The sequence below is a fragment of the Mastomys coucha genome, unplaced genomic scaffold, assembly GCF_008632895.1.
Source record: "Mastomys coucha isolate ucsf_1 unplaced genomic scaffold, UCSF_Mcou_1 pScaffold15, whole genome shotgun sequence".
Lineage (NCBI taxonomy): Eukaryota > Metazoa > Chordata > Mammalia > Rodentia > Muridae > Mastomys > Mastomys coucha.
Window position 1 is genome coordinate 104,841,641 of NW_022196897.1, and position 18,807 is coordinate 104,860,447.

Consider the following 18,807-nt stretch of genomic DNA (forward strand, 5'->3'; position numbering starts at 1 on the left):
CACACACACACACACACACACACACACACACGTGCGCGCCCATGGAGCTGAGATTACAGGAATGTGTAGACTGCCTGGCTTGTTCTGTGGATGCTGGGTTGTGAACTCTGTACTTCATGCTTGTATAGCAGCTTGCTGAGCCATCTCTCCAGCCCTTGAATTTAGAATGTCATTTTACTAATTAACGAAAGTAATGTGAGCCATCTTTGGTGGCTCATGCACTCAGCACTCAGGAAGCCAGACTGGGGGCTCTAGAATGAAACTGTCTTAAGTAAAACAAAAGGCTGAAATGTTGGTCTCATATGTGGCTCGGTGTAAATGAGCTTGCATTATTTACCAGGTCCCCAGGTTCAATCATCAGCACTGCTATAAATGCTCAAATATTTAATCATAATCTGTTTCAGGCTCCTGAGAGTTTCCCTTTGTTTATTTATTTATTTATTTATTTATGTTTGTTTGTTTGTTTGTTTTTGTTTTTTTTTTTTTGAGATAGGATTTCTTTGTGAGCCTTGGCTGTTCTGGAACTCACTCTGTAGATCAGGCCGGCCTCACGAACTCAGAAATCCACCTGCCTCTGCCTCCCAAGTGCTGGGATTAAAGGCGTGCGCCACCACCGCCAGGCCCCATATTTATTTTAAATGACAAAAGTTCTTTCTCATTTTCCAAAAAGGTCAAAGTAAGCTTGTGTTTTGTCTTGGGTAACAGTTCCCAGAACTAGCTTCCTTTCCTGTCCCCCTGTTATCTTAGAAGAAAGTTGTTAGCTTTAATTCTGTTGCTTCCGGAGCCTGTTTGTCCCTTCTGGAGACCATACAAATCAGGATAAGTTATCCTAGACCAGAATGTTTGCTTTCAGTCAGCAAAAAGTGGTAGGTATTCATTCATTTTGAGGGTGAATGCCAACAAGGTAACCTGTAGTGCAAAAAACAGGACTTGGAATACTACCTTGGAGTTGTGGGTGAGGAAAGGAGACTTCTAAAGTTTGGATTTCTAAACTGTGGAGACTATAAGAAGTTGACAAAAAAAGTCCAGGATTGGGCAGGAGAGATGGCTCAGCGGTTAAGAGCTTTTGACTGCTCTTCCAAAGGTCCTGAGTTCAATTCCCAGCAGCCACATGGTGGCTCATAACCATCTGTACTGTGATCTGATGCCCTCTTCTAGTGTGTCTGAAGAGAACAATGGTGTACTCATATACATAAAGTAAATAAATAAATCTTTTTTAAAAAACAGTACAGGATCACAAGTTTTGAGAGTAGTTTATCCCAAATTTTATATTTGAGTTTTTTCCATTTTATTTTATTATTTTATTTTTTGAGACAGGGCTTACCATGTAACTCTGAATGGTCTGGAACATGCTGTGTAGACCAGGCTGACTTCAAATACAAAGATGCTCTTGCCTCTCTCCTGAGTGCTGACTAAAAAAAAAGCAGGTATCACCTCACACAGTGAGTTTTATCTGTTTAAGGTAGTGGAGGGACTGGGGAGCAAACCGAGGTGGCTTTTCTCATGCTCGGAAAGTATGCTATCACTAAGCCTCCACTTTTCCCCTTTAAGAAGCAGGTGATATTCAGTGACATTTTTAGCAGCTAGAAGAATGTTGAAGGTGGTGACAATACTGCGAGCCATGGCGTTCTGTAGCTCTGGAGCAGTACATTAGAGCCACTTAGAAGAAGATTCTCTTCACCTTTTGTTGCTGTTTTGCAAAGTTTTGGGATTTGGGGTTCCTTTTTGTTTTTGTTTTTGTTTTTTTCTTGTTTTTGTTTGTTTGGCTTTGGTTTTTAGCTTTTCAAGACAGGGTTTCTCTGCATAGCTGTGGCTGTCCTGAAATTATTCTCTGTAGACCAGTCTGGCCTTGAACTCTGAGATTCCTTGCTACTACCTCCTGATTGCTGGGATTAAAGGCCTGCACTACAACTGTCCAGCTTCTTTCTTTTATTATTATTACCATTTTAAAATGTTTTTCTGTCTGGGTGAATTACCTACATGTATATCTGTACCATGTAAGTGCCTGATGCCTGCAGAGGCTAGAAGAGGGCATCAGATCACCCAGAGCTGGACTTATATAAATGGCTTGAGCCACTGTGTTGAGTTCTGGCAATCTAACCCAGACCTGTGCACCTAAGCATGGAGGAACCATTTCTCCAATCTCTAGAGACAGAATCTTGCTGGTACTCCTAAGCTCAAATAGTCCTTACACCTTAGCACTGACCCCCAAGTAGGACACAGGTATATACATACTGTACTCAAGTTCATTTAGTATGTTTTTAAAAATTAGTCCATGTAGCATATATTGGTATCTCATTCCTTGTTAGAGCTGAGTACCATTCCATTATACATATATGCTAAAGTTTGTTTGTGAATTTGTTCAACTGCCATTAAAGTTGTTCTGACCTTTTTTTCTAGTATGTATAACGCACTGTATTTTAGTTTAGGAATTCCATTGCTGTGAAGAGACCATGACCAAGGCAGCTCTTATAAAGGCAAACATTTAGTTGGAGCTTGCTTATAATTTCAGAGGTTCAGTCTTTTATCATCAAGGTGGGAAGCTTGGCAGCATTTAGACTTGGTGCCAGAGAAGGAGCTGAGAGTTGTACATCTTGATCTTAAGCCAGCCACACTGGGCGGAGCCTGAGCATAGAACCCTCAAAGCCTACCCCTTCAGTGACACACTTTCTCTAACAAAGCTACACTTCTTCCAGTAGAGCCACACCTTCTCCAATAGTGCCACTTCCCATGGACCAACCATATTCAAACCACTACATACTATAAATGCTGATATTCAACTGTTTGAGTACCTATTTTTAGTTAATTTGGGTATATTCTGCTGTATTTTCATTTGATACATGTTTATTTTCTTTATTGAGACAGAGTCTCGTGTATCCCAAGCTGGCCTTAAACTCATATAGCTGAGGATGACCTTGAACTCCCATTTGAATGTTTTTTTTCTCATGTCCATTCCAAATTAATGCTTTTCAAGCAGTTAGGGTTTTTTTGGGTTTTTTTTGTTGTTGTTTTGTTTTTTAAAGATTTATTTATTTATTATATGTACACTGTAGCTGTTTTCAGACACCCCAGAAGAGGGCATCAGATCCCATTACAGATGGTTGTGAGCTACCATGTAGTTGCTGGGATTTGAACTCAGGACCTTCGGAAGAACAGTCTGTCATCTTAACCGCTGAGCCATCTCTCCAGCCCCTTGTTTTTGCTTTTTATTTTTAGTTGAGTTTCTTTGTATAGGTGTTTTGCCTGTCTGTTGTGTACCACCTGCGTGCTTGGTGCTCACAGAAGCCAGAAGAGAGGATCAGGTTCCTGGAGCTACAGACTGTTGTGAGCCGCCATGTGGGTGCTGGTAATCAAACCTGGGTCCTCTGGATGAGCAGGCAGTGCGGTAAATCACTAAGAATCTCTCTTTGCCCCACAGACAACAATTTTAACATACTTATTGGGCATTGGAGTTTCTTTCAGGAAGCAAAAAAATTATTTTTGTGTGTGTCTAAGACTTGTATTCTAAAATGTTTAACTCTTTCCTTACTTACTTCTTGTCTTCTAGCCAATAGAAATCAGTCTTTACATATATTTTATTGCTTTTTAAAAACCAAACAAATATCTTTTAACCAGATTTGAAATTAAGAAAAAACTAAAAACAGCCAAAAAGAAAGAAAAGAAAGAAAAAAAGAAAAAGCAGGAAGAAGAACAAGAAAAGAAAAAGCTGACACAGATTCAAGAATCTCAGGTAGGAGGCCATCCCCAGAGCATAGCTGTTGGTGTGGAGCACGTGGTACAGGAGGCGGGTGATCATAGCCTAGTGGGCTAGACAGTGCAGATGCATGAGATAATCTGCATCTGCACCCCGGGGATCTCATTTGTCTCTGAACACTATTTCACCATCAGCTACATTGGTGAACTTCTTAGGACTTGTTCACTCAAGTCTGGCTAAATAAAAATTAGTCATCTCTGCCAGGCAGTGGTGGCACATGCCTTTAATCCCAGCACTTGGGAGGCAGAGGCAGGAGGATTTCTGAGTTCAAGGCCAGCCTGGTCTACAGAGTGAGTTCCAGGACAGCCAGGGCTATACAGAGAGACAGAGTTACAGAGAAACCCTGTCTCAAAAATCCAAAAAAATAAAAAATTAGTTATCTCTGCATCTGAAGATAATCAGCAGATATCTTCATTATGATCTAATATGGAGTACTCTTCCAGGAAGAGTTCACTCTGGTAATTAATCTATTTTTTCCTATTGGGTTAAGGTCTTACTGTAGAGACTTCTGTCTTCACTGTCTTGGAACTCAGTACTTAGGCCAGGTTGGACTCAAAAAGATTTACCTGCCTCTCCCTTACAAATGCTGGAACTAAAGACATGAGCTTAGCTAGGTTTTTAAGTTTGTACAGTCTAATTCACAAGGACCGAAAGTGTTGATTGTTGGTATAGACAATCTTACCAGGATGGAGTAAAAAGAATGCTCTAAATACTTCCCTAGGTTACTTCCCATAATAAAGAACGACGTTCCAAGCGGGATGAAAAACTAGATAAGAAATCTCAAGCCATGGAGGAGCTAAAAGCAGAGCGAGAAAAACGGAAGAACAGAACAGGTGAGTGGGGGAATGAATGATGTTGGCTTATTTTCCCTTTTGTTAACTCTGTATTTTATAGAAACTTTCAGACATAGTGGCAGTGGTCTAAGGAGCATCTTAGATCCCATTGTCCAGGCTCTACTTATTCCATGTTCTTTCTTGTTAATCCATAATTCCTTTTTCCATTAGATTGTCTAAAGTGAATATTAACAATGCTGTGTTTTAACTATAATAATTCAACATCTCTAGACAAGAGCCCCAGTGTTATTTCTTTTTGTGGGTGCTGTAGATACAAGCCAGGGCTTTGTGCATGTTAGTCAAGCCCTCTCCACTAAGCTATATTCCTAACTCCAGGACTCACGTGCGGGGTTGTTTATTTTATCTGAAAACAGTGTCTCATAGTCCATGCTGGCCCTGAACTCACCACAGTGAGTTCATCACTCACTGTGCCATCAGATTCCCTAACAGTGGACGTATAGACAGTTGCTAGCAACTCTGTGGGAGCTAGGAACTAAATCCAGGCCTCTGTGAGAGCAGTAGCTGCTGAGCTGGCTCTCTAGCGCAAGGCTGGATAGATGCCTCCATGGTTAAGAGTGCATCCTGTACAAAAATGAGGAAATGTAGTTTGGATCCCAATACCCATATAAGAAACTGGACATTTTACAGATACCTAAAACTCCAGTTCTGAGGACTCTAATGCTCTCTTGGCCCCTGCACACAAGTAGGAGCATGTACCCCCACACACACACATACATGTGTATATATTCACATAGACACACACATACACATCAATAAATCTTTTTTAAAATAAATTTTTTAAAAAAGCATTGAATCCCTCATGATCCAATATATAATCAGTGTTTGGCTCCCTCTTTGGCAGAGGTCTATGAACCTTGTATGGAGTGTATGATATTAATATCCCGTTTAAGGCTGGGTATTCTGCAGTCTTACTCTCTGTACATGGACCAGTTGTGGGAATTTATTCTTAATATCTATGAGAATCATTCATGTTTTCTTATAATCTAGTACAACTGTTATCTTTCCTAGTCAATTAGTAACTGGTTATGGCCCCTCAATAAGACCCCAACATTCCTTTCTCAAATCCTTCCCTCCATTCCCTTGTTGCTAAGATTTCTTCCCAGGAGGATCATAAGCAACCTCTTCCTCTTCCTCTACCTATTCCTCCTCCTCCCCCTCCTCTTCCTCCTCCCCTTCTTCTTCCTCTTCTTCCTCCTCTTCCTCCTCTCCCTCTTCTTCCTCCTCCCCCCTCTTCCCCCTCACCTCCTCTTTCTTCTCTTCTTCCTCCTCCTCTTCCCCTTCTTACTCTTCTTCCCCCTCTTCTTCCTCCTCCCCCTCTCTTCTTCCTCCTCTTCCTCCTCCCCCTCTTCTTCCTCCTCCCCCCTCTTCCCCCTCACCTCCTCTTCCTTCTCTTCTTCCTCCTCCTTTTCCCCTTCTTACTCTTCTTCCCCTCCTCTTCCCCTTCTTACTCTTCTTCCTCCTCCTCCTCTTCCCCCTCTTCTTCTTCTTCCTCCTCCTGAGGTTCCAAGGAGGCATCATGATCCTACCAAACTTTACTCTGGAGAATCAATGAGTTTATCAGGTTTCCTTACAAACATTGTTGTGTTAGTCAGGATTCTCTAGGAGTGAAAGAACTTGTAGTCTGAATGTATTTGTATAGAAACAGGATTTATTAGAATGACTCACAGTCTGTGGTACAGCTTATCCAACAATGGCTGCCTATGTACAGAAGGTCCAAGAATCCAGTAATTGTTCAATCCACAAAACTGGATGTCTCAACTGTTCTTAGAATATGCTGGAATCCTAAAGAAGTAGACTCTAATGCCAGTGAAGGAATAGAATTAAAGATTGAAGAAAGCAAGCAAAACAAGAGCTTCTTTCTTTCATCACCTTTATATAGGCTTCCATCAGAAGGTATGGCTTAGATTAAAGGTGAATCTTCTTACCTCAGAGATTCACATTAGAAATGGATCATTCCACTTCAAATGATACAATTAAGCAAGAAAGCTCTCACAGGTATGTCCTGACATTTTTCTGTTTTAGTTAATTCCAATCATAGTCAAGTTGACAGACAAGAATAGTCATCCCAATGGGCAAGGTGTGACTTACAGGGATGTAAGTGTTCCTTCCCCAAAAAGGCCATACCCAGCAGAGTTGAGGGGTTCCCTGAATAGATGAAGCAGCCCTACTCTTCTGGTGCCCCACCCCATACTCTAGCCCTTCCCTTGAAGCCTCACACAATTAAGGAAAAGTTGCATACAACAGGTGGATAATCTGGTGAGGGTCTTGTGACCTTCTCTGCCCCTCCATGAGGGGATGTACAAAGTCAGGAAGCCCATATGGGATGCAGCTGAACTCCCCAAAGTGAGTTTTGAATGGCTCTAAGGACAATTCACAACACCTCTTTATTTCTCTCCCTGCCTAACTCAGGATTGAACTGGGGACCTCATATATCTTAGGTAATCAAGTGTTCTAGCATTGACCATAGCCTATACTTTGAATCTTTTAGGAATGATAGGATGCTGGAAATTGGAACTGAGGGTCTCAGACATGCCAACTGTGGACTCTGATGCCAACCACATCCTTAGAGTACTCCCCACCCCTGCAGTCTATGCAGCTTTCTTACTTTTGAGATTTGGAATTATTCTCTTAGCAGCTCTTTCTGCTGAGAAAGTAGAGACTGCGGTCCACACAGAAGAGTACTCACTCAACTGATTATTCTACCCATTTTCAGTCTACAGAGCTAGGGTTTTGGTTCTGTTTTTGGTTTTTGGTTTGTTTGTTTTAAGGATAACATCGAGAAGCTAGCTAGGCATAGGGCTGGGGAGATGACCTAGCAGTTAAGAATACTGGCTGCTGTTCCAGAGACCCTGATTTCAATTCCCAGTACCCACATGACTGTATACAACTATTGTATCTCCACTTCCAGGGAATCTGATGTACTCTTCTAGCCTCACATGAACATGATTCATAAGTGTACATATAGGCAAAACAGCCATACATATAAAATAAAATATAATTTTTTAATAAATTAAAGAAACTAGGTATGGTGGCAACATACCTTTCTTTTTTTTTTTAAACTACCTTTTAGCTTTTCTTTTTTTAAGATTTATTTATTTATTTTATTTGTATGAGTACACTGTAGCTGTACAGGTGTACATGTGAGCCATCATGTGGCTGCTGGGAATTGAACTCGGGACCTCTGCTGCCTCGCTCGCTCTGGTCCCGCTTGCTCCGACATAATTCATTGTAGCTGTAATTCACTGTAGCTGTCTTCAGACGCACCAGAAGAGGGCGTCAGATCTCATTACGGGTGGTTGTGAGCCACCAGCCCGCAACATACCTTTCTTTGTAACTACTTCAGAAGTTGAGATAAGATAACAGCTTGAGGGGGCTGGAGAGATGGCTCAGAGATTAAGAGCACTGACTGTTCTTCTGAAGGTCTTGAGTTCAAATCCCACAACCACATGGTGGCTCACAGCTATCTGTACAGCTACAGTGTACTCATATACATAAAATAAATAAATAAAATTAAAAAAAAAGATAACAGCTTGAGCCCAGGTGTTTGAAACTACTTTGATTAACATAGCAAGAACTCATTTAAAGGACAGAAGGAGAGAAGGACAGGAGAGAAAGGAAGAAGGAAAGAAAGAAAGAAAGAAAGAAAGAAAGAATGATATACCTTTAGTACTCATTTTTCTTTTTGGAGACAGTGTTTCCCAGGCTGGCCTCAAGCTTACTATGTAGCCAAGAATGAAAGAATGACCTTAAACTTCAGAACTTCCTCTTTCTACTTTCTGATACTAGGATTACAGGCATTTCCCATCACAGCTGCTTTATTTGATGCTAAGGATTGAACCCGGGGCCTTATCTGTTCCATGTAGGCCTAGCTTCATCTTTATTTTTTGTTACAATTTTATTGAAATAAAGCTTATAAAGTGCTGTTTACTCATGAAATGTTTACAATGAAAACAGATCTGTCCAGTAAAACAGTAATTCTTACGCATTTACCCTTAAGAAACCCACATTTTCTCAGCCTAAGGCAGCCACTCATCTGCTTTCTCAATATTTCATATGCATGAAATCATGTATGTATAATCATTTTATGCCTGGCTCTTCCCTCCCTCCCTCCCTTCCTCCCTTCGTTCCTTCCTTCCTTCCTTCCAGGCAGGGTTTCTCTTTGTAGCCCTAACTGTCCTGAGACGCATAGAACTCACAGAAATCTACCTACCTCTTTCTCCCAGATGCTGAAATTGAAGGCATACCCCATACCAGCTGATGTCTTTTTTTACCTTTTGATGTCATATCTAAGAAATCCTTGCCAAATCCAATGATTTTCTCTAAGACTTTTGTAGTTTGGTTCTTATTTTAGATCTTTGCTCCATCTTTAGTTAATTGGGTCTTTGATCCATCTTCAGTTAATTTTAATAAATGTCCTAAAGGGGGTCAATTTATCTTTTTATATATATATATATTATTCAATCTTCTCAACATCTATTGTTTTCTGTTTGGTTCTTTTTGAGTTTTGTTTTGTTTTGGTGAGACAGGGTTCTAGCTGTCCTGGAACTCACTCTGTAGACCAGGTTCAGCTGGAACTTAGAGATCTGCATGTCTCTGCCTCCCAAGTGCTGGGATTAAAGGCATGGACCATCACTTCCTGGCTCCAACACCCATTTTTGAGAACACATTTGCCCGTTGATAATATTATTACCATTAAAAAAAAAATTGTAAGAGTAAGGAGATCTGACTCAGCACTTAAAAGCACCTGCTGTTGTTCTAGAGGACCTGGTTTTGATTCCCAGTATCCACATGGTGGCTCACAGCCACAAGTAACTTCGGTAATAGGATTCAGTACCTTCTTCTGACCTCTGAGAGTTAGTACATGCGTGTGATACACATATATGCACTGGAATTACAGGTCTACGTCATACTACACTCAAATCTCTTTTTGTTAAGTTAACTCATTACAGTTCATTTCTATATAGTTATTCATCAAATGAATGTTTTGTTTTGCTTTTGGTGTTTAAAAATAGCCTTTTAATTACTACTTTGTTTCATGAATATATAAATTATAAAATCCATGGTTCCAAATTTTTGTCTTCTATAAACATCTATAGATAAGGAGGAAAAAACAACCTAATTTATTTATTTTGTCTACGAGTATTTTTTCTATATATGTATACCTGTGTACCTGGTGCATGCCTGGTACATCAGATCCCTTGGAACTATAGTTAGAGATTGGTTTGATCCACTGTGTCACACCAATTGGGAACCGAACCAGGATCCTCTGCAAGAATAACCTGTTCTCTTAACCACTGGGCCATCTCTCCAGTCCCCAAACTCAGTTTCTTACGTGTTTAACAACAATCAATGCAAATTTCTATGATCTCTAGTATGATAATTTCTTCCACTGGCAAACTAGCAACTGATTCTATACCAGGCACCAACTAAGTGTCTCGTAATTCAATTGAACCACTGAGCCAATAGTGTACACAAACTGAGGGCTCAGTCCTCCCAGGAGTGCCCAGGTGTCCTGGGGTCTAGAAGCTCCTTTGGATTTAGTTACTTTGCTACAGTGTTGCACAGAACTCAGGCATACTTAGGTTTGTTCGTGTTTTTGTTTGAGACAAGGTCTTATATTGCTTAGTCTGGCCTGGAACTCTGTAGTTGTAGTTGACCTTGAATTTGTAATCTTCGTGTCTCTACTTCCCCAATGCTGGGATTACAGGTATATACATACCATCGCGACTGGTTAGGTTATCAAGTTTATTTTTACAGCTATTACAAGGGATACTACTGAAATGATCCATAGGATGGAACATTTGCAAGGAAACCCACCCCTCTGAACAGACCACCCTTTAGGAACTTCCTCTCCTTCAGGGACTCAGATATCCATATCCTATCCTATGGAAGGTTTTTTTGGTTATTGTTGTTTGTTTGTTTGTTTGTTTTTGTTTTTGTTTTTGAGGCTTCATTACAGAGGAAAGATTGAGCAAATCAATTGGCCATTGGTAATCTGCTTAACCTTCAGCCTCTTTCTCCTTGAAGATCTGAGTCTCAGCTCTCTAATACTGCCTTGGTCTTTCCAGGGACCAGCCCCTGTCCTGAAGCTACCTATGGGCTTGCAGCCACCAGTCAACTCATTAGCATACTAAAAGACACTATCACTTTGAAGACTCCATGGATTTTAGGAGTTGTGTGCCAGGAAAGGGAATGAAGATGTATTTCGTAATGTCACACAAGGTATATTAAGGGGAAGTTCAGCTTCCATATCCTTCTACTTGATGCCTTGCCCCCTTCCCATAGTGGGCATCACTTAAATGTTTCATATACATACTAAAGGGATGGGGTGTCACTCAGTTGGTAGGATGCTTTGCTAGCAATGCACAAGCCCTGGGTTCAATCTCAGGCATGAAGGCACCCCTCTAATCCCAGCATTTGTCTGGGGTAGTTGAAGCAATAGAATTAGAAGTTGGAAGTTATCCTTGGCCAAGTAGCAAGTTCAAAGCCAGTCTAAAATATATCAGACCCTGATTCTCTATATGTTTTCTTTCTTCTTTTTTTTTGGTGAGAGCTTAAAGACAAACTCACATGCTATTTCCTATCAACCATCAATGGTACTATACGTACATACATGCATGCATGCATACATGCCTTCTTTTCTTCCTTTCTTGTAGCTATGTAAGTTTTGTATTCTGGAGGTTATTCCTGGTTTGAGGTTTAAGGTGGATTTTGTGTGTGTGTGTGTGTGTGTGTGTGTGTGTGTGTGTGTTGTTTTGTTGTTGTTGTTGTTGTTGTTGCTTGGGTCTTTTAAGTACTAGAGAAAGAACCCTCCTACAAATATGTATATGAGAACATTTTTTTTATTTTATGTATTTTGTGTTTGTATATTTGAGGCACATATATGCCGTATATGTGGAATTCAGAAGACATCTTTTGAGATTTGATTCTCTCCTTCTACCATGTGGATTCTGAGGATCAAACTCAGGTTGTCAAGGCTTGGTGGCAAGCACTTTTTGAGCCACCTTCCCAGCCTGACTTTTATTTTGAGACAAGATCTTACTAAGTTGTCCACACTGACCTTGAACTCACCTTTCTCCTGGCTCAGCTTCCCTAAGTAGATGGGGCTCTAGACAGATACTGCTCCACAGAGGTCTACCTCCGTTCTTTCTTTAGAGCTACTAGACTACCGTCTTTTGTGTCTTAAATTTCATTGCCAGCTAGGGGGAGTAATAGCATCCCAAGGCTGTCTCATCACTGAGAGGAGGAACTCCATTAGAATAAAGCATCACCTGTTTGTGCGTGCAAGCTGAGAGTACCACCTTCATGCTGCATGTAGTTGCAACAGTGAGCTGAACCAGAAGCCTGCAGTGGTTACTAACTGGCCCTGTAAAACTCACCTTGTCATTCAAAAGTGATAGTGCCTTTCTTCCCCTTTAAAAAGATGTATTTTTAATTATATGTATGTGCATGTGTCTTTGTGTGGGTCTGTGAGTATGTGAGGATGCCAGAAGAAGGCACCAGATCCTCTGCACCTAGAGTTAGAGGTGGTTGTGAGCCACCTCATGATGGTGCTGGAACTGAATCAGGTCCTCTGCGAGAGCAGTGGGAACTGCTAATCACTGAGCCCCATCTCTCCAGCCCATATCACCTGTTGTACATTTTTTTGACTAATTTCTCACAGCTTTACTGAAATTGAAGTGGCATGGGTAATTGAGTGGTACTCCCAGAGTTCAAGGCTAGCCTAGACTCACTACATAGTGAGTCTGTGTCAAAAGCCAAACAATGCTGGTGGGATGGGTCAGTGGTTAAGAGTGCTTGTTGCTCTTTTATCAGACATGACTTCAGTTGCACACATGTCAGGAGAGTCTGAAGTGCCTGAAACTCTAGCTCCAGGGGATCTGACACCTTTTGTCCTCCTTGGGCACCTGCACATAATAGATTTTTAAAAAGAGAAAAACAAAAGATAATTATGAGTTTTCTTCATTCTTTCCTGCCTAATGTCAAGCATCTTAAGTACAGTAAAGACCACAAAGGAGCCAGCAAGATAGCTCAACAGGTAAAGGCAGTTCCTAGATCCCAGTGATGGAAGGAGAGCCCTAACTCCTGCATGTTATTCTCTGACCTTCACACACATACATACATAAATGAAGTAATTAAACCTTTTCTTCAAGAGAACAGGGGCTGACTATATAGCTCACTGGTGGAACACTTGCCTAGCATGTAAGAGTCCCTGGGTTCCATCCCCAATATGTGGGAAGGGTTGGGAAATTTTAATATGGTTGGTAACCATTTCAACCTACCTTCAACCTCCTATATTTATTTATTTTTTTTATTTTGGTCTGTGGGATCTGATCTTGGTACCTGAATGCTTAACTGTGTTCTGCCTGTGTTTTAAGTATGGCTCAGGTTATCACAGACCAATCTATGAATGATAGACTGTCTGCTTGGGTCCTTTTCTATGTTCTAGTTCTTTCCAAAGATCAAAGATGAGTTGATTTCATGTTTGTGGAGAGTACATGGGTAAATGGTTCCTCTTTTGTTCTAGCTGAGCTCCTCGCCAAAAAACAGCCATTGAAAACCAGTGAGGTCTACTCTGACGATGAGGAGGAGGAAGATGATGACAAGTCCAGTGAGAAATCAGACCGCTCATCCCGAACATCGTCATCTGATGAAGAAGAAGAGTAAGCTGTCTCTGTTTGGATCTAGCAGGCAGGAGAAGTAGAGTGAAAGAGTTTATTGTTTATTTCAAATTAAAGGTTCTATCATTAAAGGAAGCCAAGGCAAGTACTTGAAGCAGAAACTAACAGAAAAATGCTGCTTATTGGCTTGCTCAGTCTGGCTCTTGGCCAGCCAGCTTTCTCATATAACCCAGGACCACTTGTCCAGGGATGGCACTGCCCACAGTGGCTTGGGCCCTCCCACGGCAGTCACCAGCAAGAAAATGCCCCACAGACATGCCCATAAACCATTCTGATTTAATTTTGAGTTCCTTTTCCTAGCTATGTCAAGTTGACAACTGAAATTAGCTATTACTGGGGGAGTTCTTGGAAGAGAAGCTTAGTGTAGTTGTAAGGACTGCATTTTTGGCTTGATTTAGTATCTTTTAATTCTGCATATCCATTTCTCCTGCCTCTGGCTCCTGGCTGCACCCATGGCCATTTCTCCAGGGCCTAGTAGATACAAACTGACAGCACATCACCTCAGACTAGTCTGCAGCTGCTTTTCAGGGATGGCACATCAGTCAGGGCAGTGAACACTATAGAGAAGACTTTAGATTGATATAGTCTATATAGATTAGACGCTTATATGATCCTTTATTTCATCTGTTAAGTTAATCACATGCTCTTTAGGTAAGTATTGAGAATTTGCTATCTGTTTCTCTGGTGGTTTTACAGTGAATACTGCTCTTTGTTTCTCACAGGAAAGAAGAAATCCCTCCAAAATCACAGCCAGTCTCCTTACCAGAGGAACTGAATCGCGTTCGGTTATCACGGCATAAGCTAGAGCGCTGGTGTCACATGCCCTTCTTTGCTAAAACTGTCACAGGATGTTTTGTACGGATTGGCATTGGAAACCACAATAGCAAGCCAGTTTATCGGGTTGGTATTCTTCCCTTGGACAATTTTCCATATTTTAAATATAATGATTGTCTACTGGGAGTGGGAGCTGCTGAACAAATCTGTTATTCTGCTCCCATTTGACTGGATTAGTCAGCTTCCCTTATAACTAGAAAAAGTAGCCCACGCCTGTACTTCCAGCACTTGGGAGGCTGGAATGAGTTTGAAGCCAGCCTGGGCTACAGAGTGAAACCCCAGCTCAGGAACAGAAAAGACCAGGTATGGTGGCACACACCTACAATCCTAGCACTTGAGACACAGGGGCAGGAGAATTGCTACAAGACAGCCAGTCTAGTCTACAGAGTAAATTTTAGGTCATTCAGTGCTATCATTACCTTAGTCCCAGCACTTGGGAGGCAAAGGCTGCAGATCTCTAAGTTCGAGGCCAGCCTGGTCTACAGAGAGAGTTCCAGGACAGCCAGGGCTACACAGAGAAACCCTGTCTTGAAAAACCAAATAAAAATACCTTGAAGAAGGGGCTGGTGAAAGAGGTACATAAGGGAGCAAACCGCTGACCTCCCAGGATTCGGATGAAACAGGAAGGGGCTCATAGTTCCTTTGAGAGCATGCCTGTGACCTTGGACATGGTAGCACATGTCTTTAATCCCAGTACTACAGAGGCAACCTCTGTAAGTTTGAGCTGAGTCTGTTCTATATAGGAAATGCAAGATCACTTTGTGAGAGTCTCAGAAACAAGGACAAGCCCACAAAACCTCCCGGTGGTTTCTGCCACCTTCCAATATTGCCAAGCCAATAACTTCAAGACGTCAGCATGTGGGCCTTTAGGAGACAGACTAGCACAAGAGAAGCTGAGGCCGGGCAGTGGTGGCACACACCTTTAATCCCAGAACTTGGGAGGCAGAAGCAGGCAGATTCCTGAGTTCGAGGTTAGCCTGATCTACATAGTGAGTTCCAGGGCAGCCAAGGCTACACAGAGAAACCCTGTCTCGGAGAAAAACAAAACAACAAAAAAAGAAAACATAAATAAGAGCCGGGTCTAGTCTATTACTGGAAGCCTAAAGTCCTGGGTGTTTGAGAAACAGAGCAGAGCCGGGAGGATCACTTGAGCCTGGAGTTCAAGAACAGTCTGGCCAAAATAGTTAAAACCTGTCTCAAAGAAAGAAAAACCTAAAACATTTACTTATGTGCTTGCCTGCTTGCCTGCTTGCTTGCTTGTTTGCTTGCTTGCTTCTTTCCTTCCTTCCTTCCTTCTCTCCCTCCCTTTCTTCCTTTCTTTCTTTTTCCCTTTCTTCTTTTCTAAGGATGGAGTGCTAAGAATATTACTCAGTCAACCTAGCATGTTCAACACTCAACAACAACAAAAGAACTGACCTTTGGCTTTTCTATAATGGCCCCTCCAAACTGACCGCCTTTTTTCCTGGACCTTGCTCTCCCTGAACATAAGGTTTACTGCCTTATCCATCTGAATTCTAACCATGAGATAAGCTCCTGTGGGCTCCTCTTTCACAGCTATTCTGTGTTTGGGTAGATAGTCAGAAGAAGGTGTGGAAAGCTCTGCAAGGGGATTTTACTGGTGTATCTGTTCTTTCTCTTAGGTGGCTGAGATCACGGGTGTTGTAGAAACTGCCAAAGTTTACCAGCTGGGTGGCACCAGAACAAACAAAGGGCTACAATTAAGGTAAGACACTTCTGAGCCAGGCATGATGACACACCCTTGAAATCCTAGCGCTCCAGAGATGGGAACAGGAGAATAATTGAAAGTTCAAGGCCAGCCTGATAATGTGTGGTGAACTCTAGGCCACCTAGAATTGCCTAAGGAGTTGTAGCCTTCTTCTCTCATCTGCCTCTCTCCTCCCCCTTTTTGATGTTGTTGTTTTGCTTTGTTTTGTTTTATTTGTTTTGTTTTGAGATAAGGTCTTTCCGTATAACCCAGTCTGGTCACAAAATCATAATCTTGCCTCAGCCTTCCAAGGGTTGGGATAGCTTGTTTGTGCCACCACGCCCAGGTCTGAGAGGTCTTTCTGTAGCAGCTTTAGCTTCCTTTTTGGACAGCTACTGCCTCTTGGGCCGACATTGCCTCCAATATAATGTTCATAACAGTAAGCACTATGTATGATCCCCGTAAGGCACATAGAGGAAAGCTTGGATCGAAAGAGTTACTCTCTCCCTTAAGGAACATGGCTGCAGTGTGTTAGGATATACAGAAGGACAATAATCAGGTCCTTGAGACCCTTATACCAGAGCCAGCATGAATTTTCTGGAGCCTTACTTATTTTTGATCCTGGCTCTCTTAATGAGTGTCTCCTTTTACAAGAATGGTCGGCTTTCTAGACTTAGTTTCCTCCTCAGTGAGATGGAAGTGTCATTTACTCAGCATGTTTCCTGAATATCCACTCTGTGCCTGGCACTGTTCTTGATTTAGGATAAAGGATATGACAGATTCTCAAACTCTGGCTCCTTTTCTCCTCAACCCTAACAGTTTTTGTTTTGTTTTGTTTTGTTTTTAACACTAACAGTTTTAAAGAACTCTTATCAGAAGGTATAAAAGGAGTTTGCTAGGATCACATACTGGATAGCAAGCAATAGATAGGTATGCCCTCCCAAATCCTCACCCCGCAGCCTCCCTGACTCATTTAAAAACACTTGGAAGGCTGGCAAGATGGGTCAAAGGGTAAAGGACTTGCCACCAGGACTGGGGATGACATGAGTTCAGTCCCTGGAACCCATGTGGTAAGAGAGTACTGATCTTGCAAGTTGTCCCCCCTCACACGCACTTGCAATTGTAAACACACACATGTATACATATAAATAAGCTTATAATTTTTGTTTTAATAAGAGCAAGCTGAGGGGCTGGGGAGATGGTTCAGATTTTGAGTACTTAACTGCTTTTTTTTAGAGCCCTTGGATTCAATCTCCAGGACCCACATGGTGGCTTATGACTACCTAGAACTTCATTTTTTACCTCCCTGGGCATACAGTAGATACTTGTAGACAATGAATGTCTATTAAATTTTTTTTTTCTAAAGGAAAAATCAAAAAGAGCTTGTCGGGCTAGTGTTCAGAGACACCTCTTAAGAGTATGGCTACTGAGTCACCAAACTTTGCCAGGGTACTGCTCAGCAGAAACACTGTCCTTCTATTCATTCTGAGAACTCTGCAGAGTGCACACTCCTGATATTGATGGGCTCTGGAGGATTTTACAGTAAGCAGACTTCTGGAGCACTCACCAGGTCCCCTAGGCTTTCACTGTAAGCCCAATCCTGGATGCCCATAGAAACAACCTCTTGGAGGTTGGTTTTGTGTATGGTTCTTATTCCCAGAAATTTGAGCTTCATAGATCTAGTTGGTGTTTTAGCGTTATAGTATTAATGTCTCCTTGGTGATTCAGAGGGTGGCCAGGATTAAGATCCACAGACACATGCTGGTATAGGTGCTTAACTCATTACAGTCAACATGCACATTCTTGGAGATGCTGTCTCTCTTTTATGTAGGCATGGCAATGACCAGCGAGTGTTCCGCCTAGAGTTTGTGTCCAATCAAGAATTCACTGAAAGTGAATTCATGAAGTGGAAAGAAGCGGTAAGCGACTAGACTGGAGCAGTTGTTTGTAACATTTTCTTCCCTAACTCCCTTACTGATAGCTTTTTTTTATATTTTGGTCCAGATGTTTTCTGCTGGCATGCAGTTGCCCACACTAGATGAAATCAATAAAAAGGAATTATCTATTAAGGAAGCTCTCAATTATAAATTCAATGACCAGGACATTGAGGAGGTAAGAAGCCTGAATCTCAGAGACTGGCCATTCTTTAAGATCCAGCTTGGAAAAGGTCAAACTTGTCATTTTCTGCAATCTGAGAAATTGAAGGCATTACTGTTCTCTTGTTATTGATACATTATCAAGCCTTTCCCTATACAGTGTCATCTACAGTGAGACTACATAGACTCAAGTCTATTTGGATGTATATTCCCCTAGGCTTGGTCCTTCTAGAACTTTCTTTCTCCAAAACGTTTTGGTACAATTCTTGGATCTCTGTTCTCGTGGACTGTGTCTAACCTTACAGTTCCATGCCTTGGTGCTGCTGCTGTTTTGAGGGGCATACTCCTTCAAGACTGTCCCAGAATCTCCATGACCCCGGAAGCAGCATGGTGTCCCTTGGAAGGAATTTGCTCACTTCTGGAGTATGACACTGCTATAGACAAGCAGTCCCCTTTAACTAGCAGCTTGCCTTCAAAATGGTCTCAGCCTGTCTACAAACGTAGTTTGGGAATACCTAACTGCTGGTGTCTCTTCTCTGGTACAGATTGTAAAAGAGAAAGAAAGATTCAGAAAAGCTCCACCAAACTATGCTATGAAGAAGACTCAGCTGCTAAAGGAAAAGGTAAGGACTTATGCTCAAGCTTCTTTGCCTGTCTTGTTAAGATGGAGAAATCACACTCATCTGTCCATCCTCTGCTGCGACTTAGTGATAGGAGGACTGGAGAGCAGCCTGGTCTCTTGTGATAAGCAAAACAGGATATTTTTGAGAACCTAGGCAGCTTTCCTTCCTAGAAATGCAATCAGCCTTGTTTTCCCATCTTCCTGAGTTTTTTACGTCTTTGTTTTGTTTGTATTGTGAACCCCACTATAACAGGTGGTTTT

The 18,807-nt window shown here is 41.7% G+C and overlaps 1 protein-coding gene across 1 annotated transcript in view; it reads left to right on the forward strand.

The window, feature by feature from the left end:
• The window catches only part of Rtf1 (RTF1 homolog, Paf1/RNA polymerase II complex component), a 57,812-nt gene that overhangs the window by 31,096 nt on the left and 7,909 nt on the right, over positions 1–18,807 (forward strand). The window contains exons 5-12 of the mRNA XM_031371528.1: positions 3,616–3,730; positions 4,476–4,587; positions 13,136–13,271; positions 14,012–14,189; positions 15,764–15,846; positions 17,660–17,747; positions 17,833–17,940; positions 18,470–18,547. Of these exons, the coding sequence (XP_031227388.1) occupies positions 3,616–3,730; positions 4,476–4,587; positions 13,136–13,271; positions 14,012–14,189; positions 15,764–15,846; positions 17,660–17,747; positions 17,833–17,940; positions 18,470–18,547 (898 nt within the window). The remainder of the gene's footprint in view (positions 1–3,615; positions 3,731–4,475; positions 4,588–13,135; positions 13,272–14,011; positions 14,190–15,763; positions 15,847–17,659; positions 17,748–17,832; positions 17,941–18,469; positions 18,548–18,807) is intronic.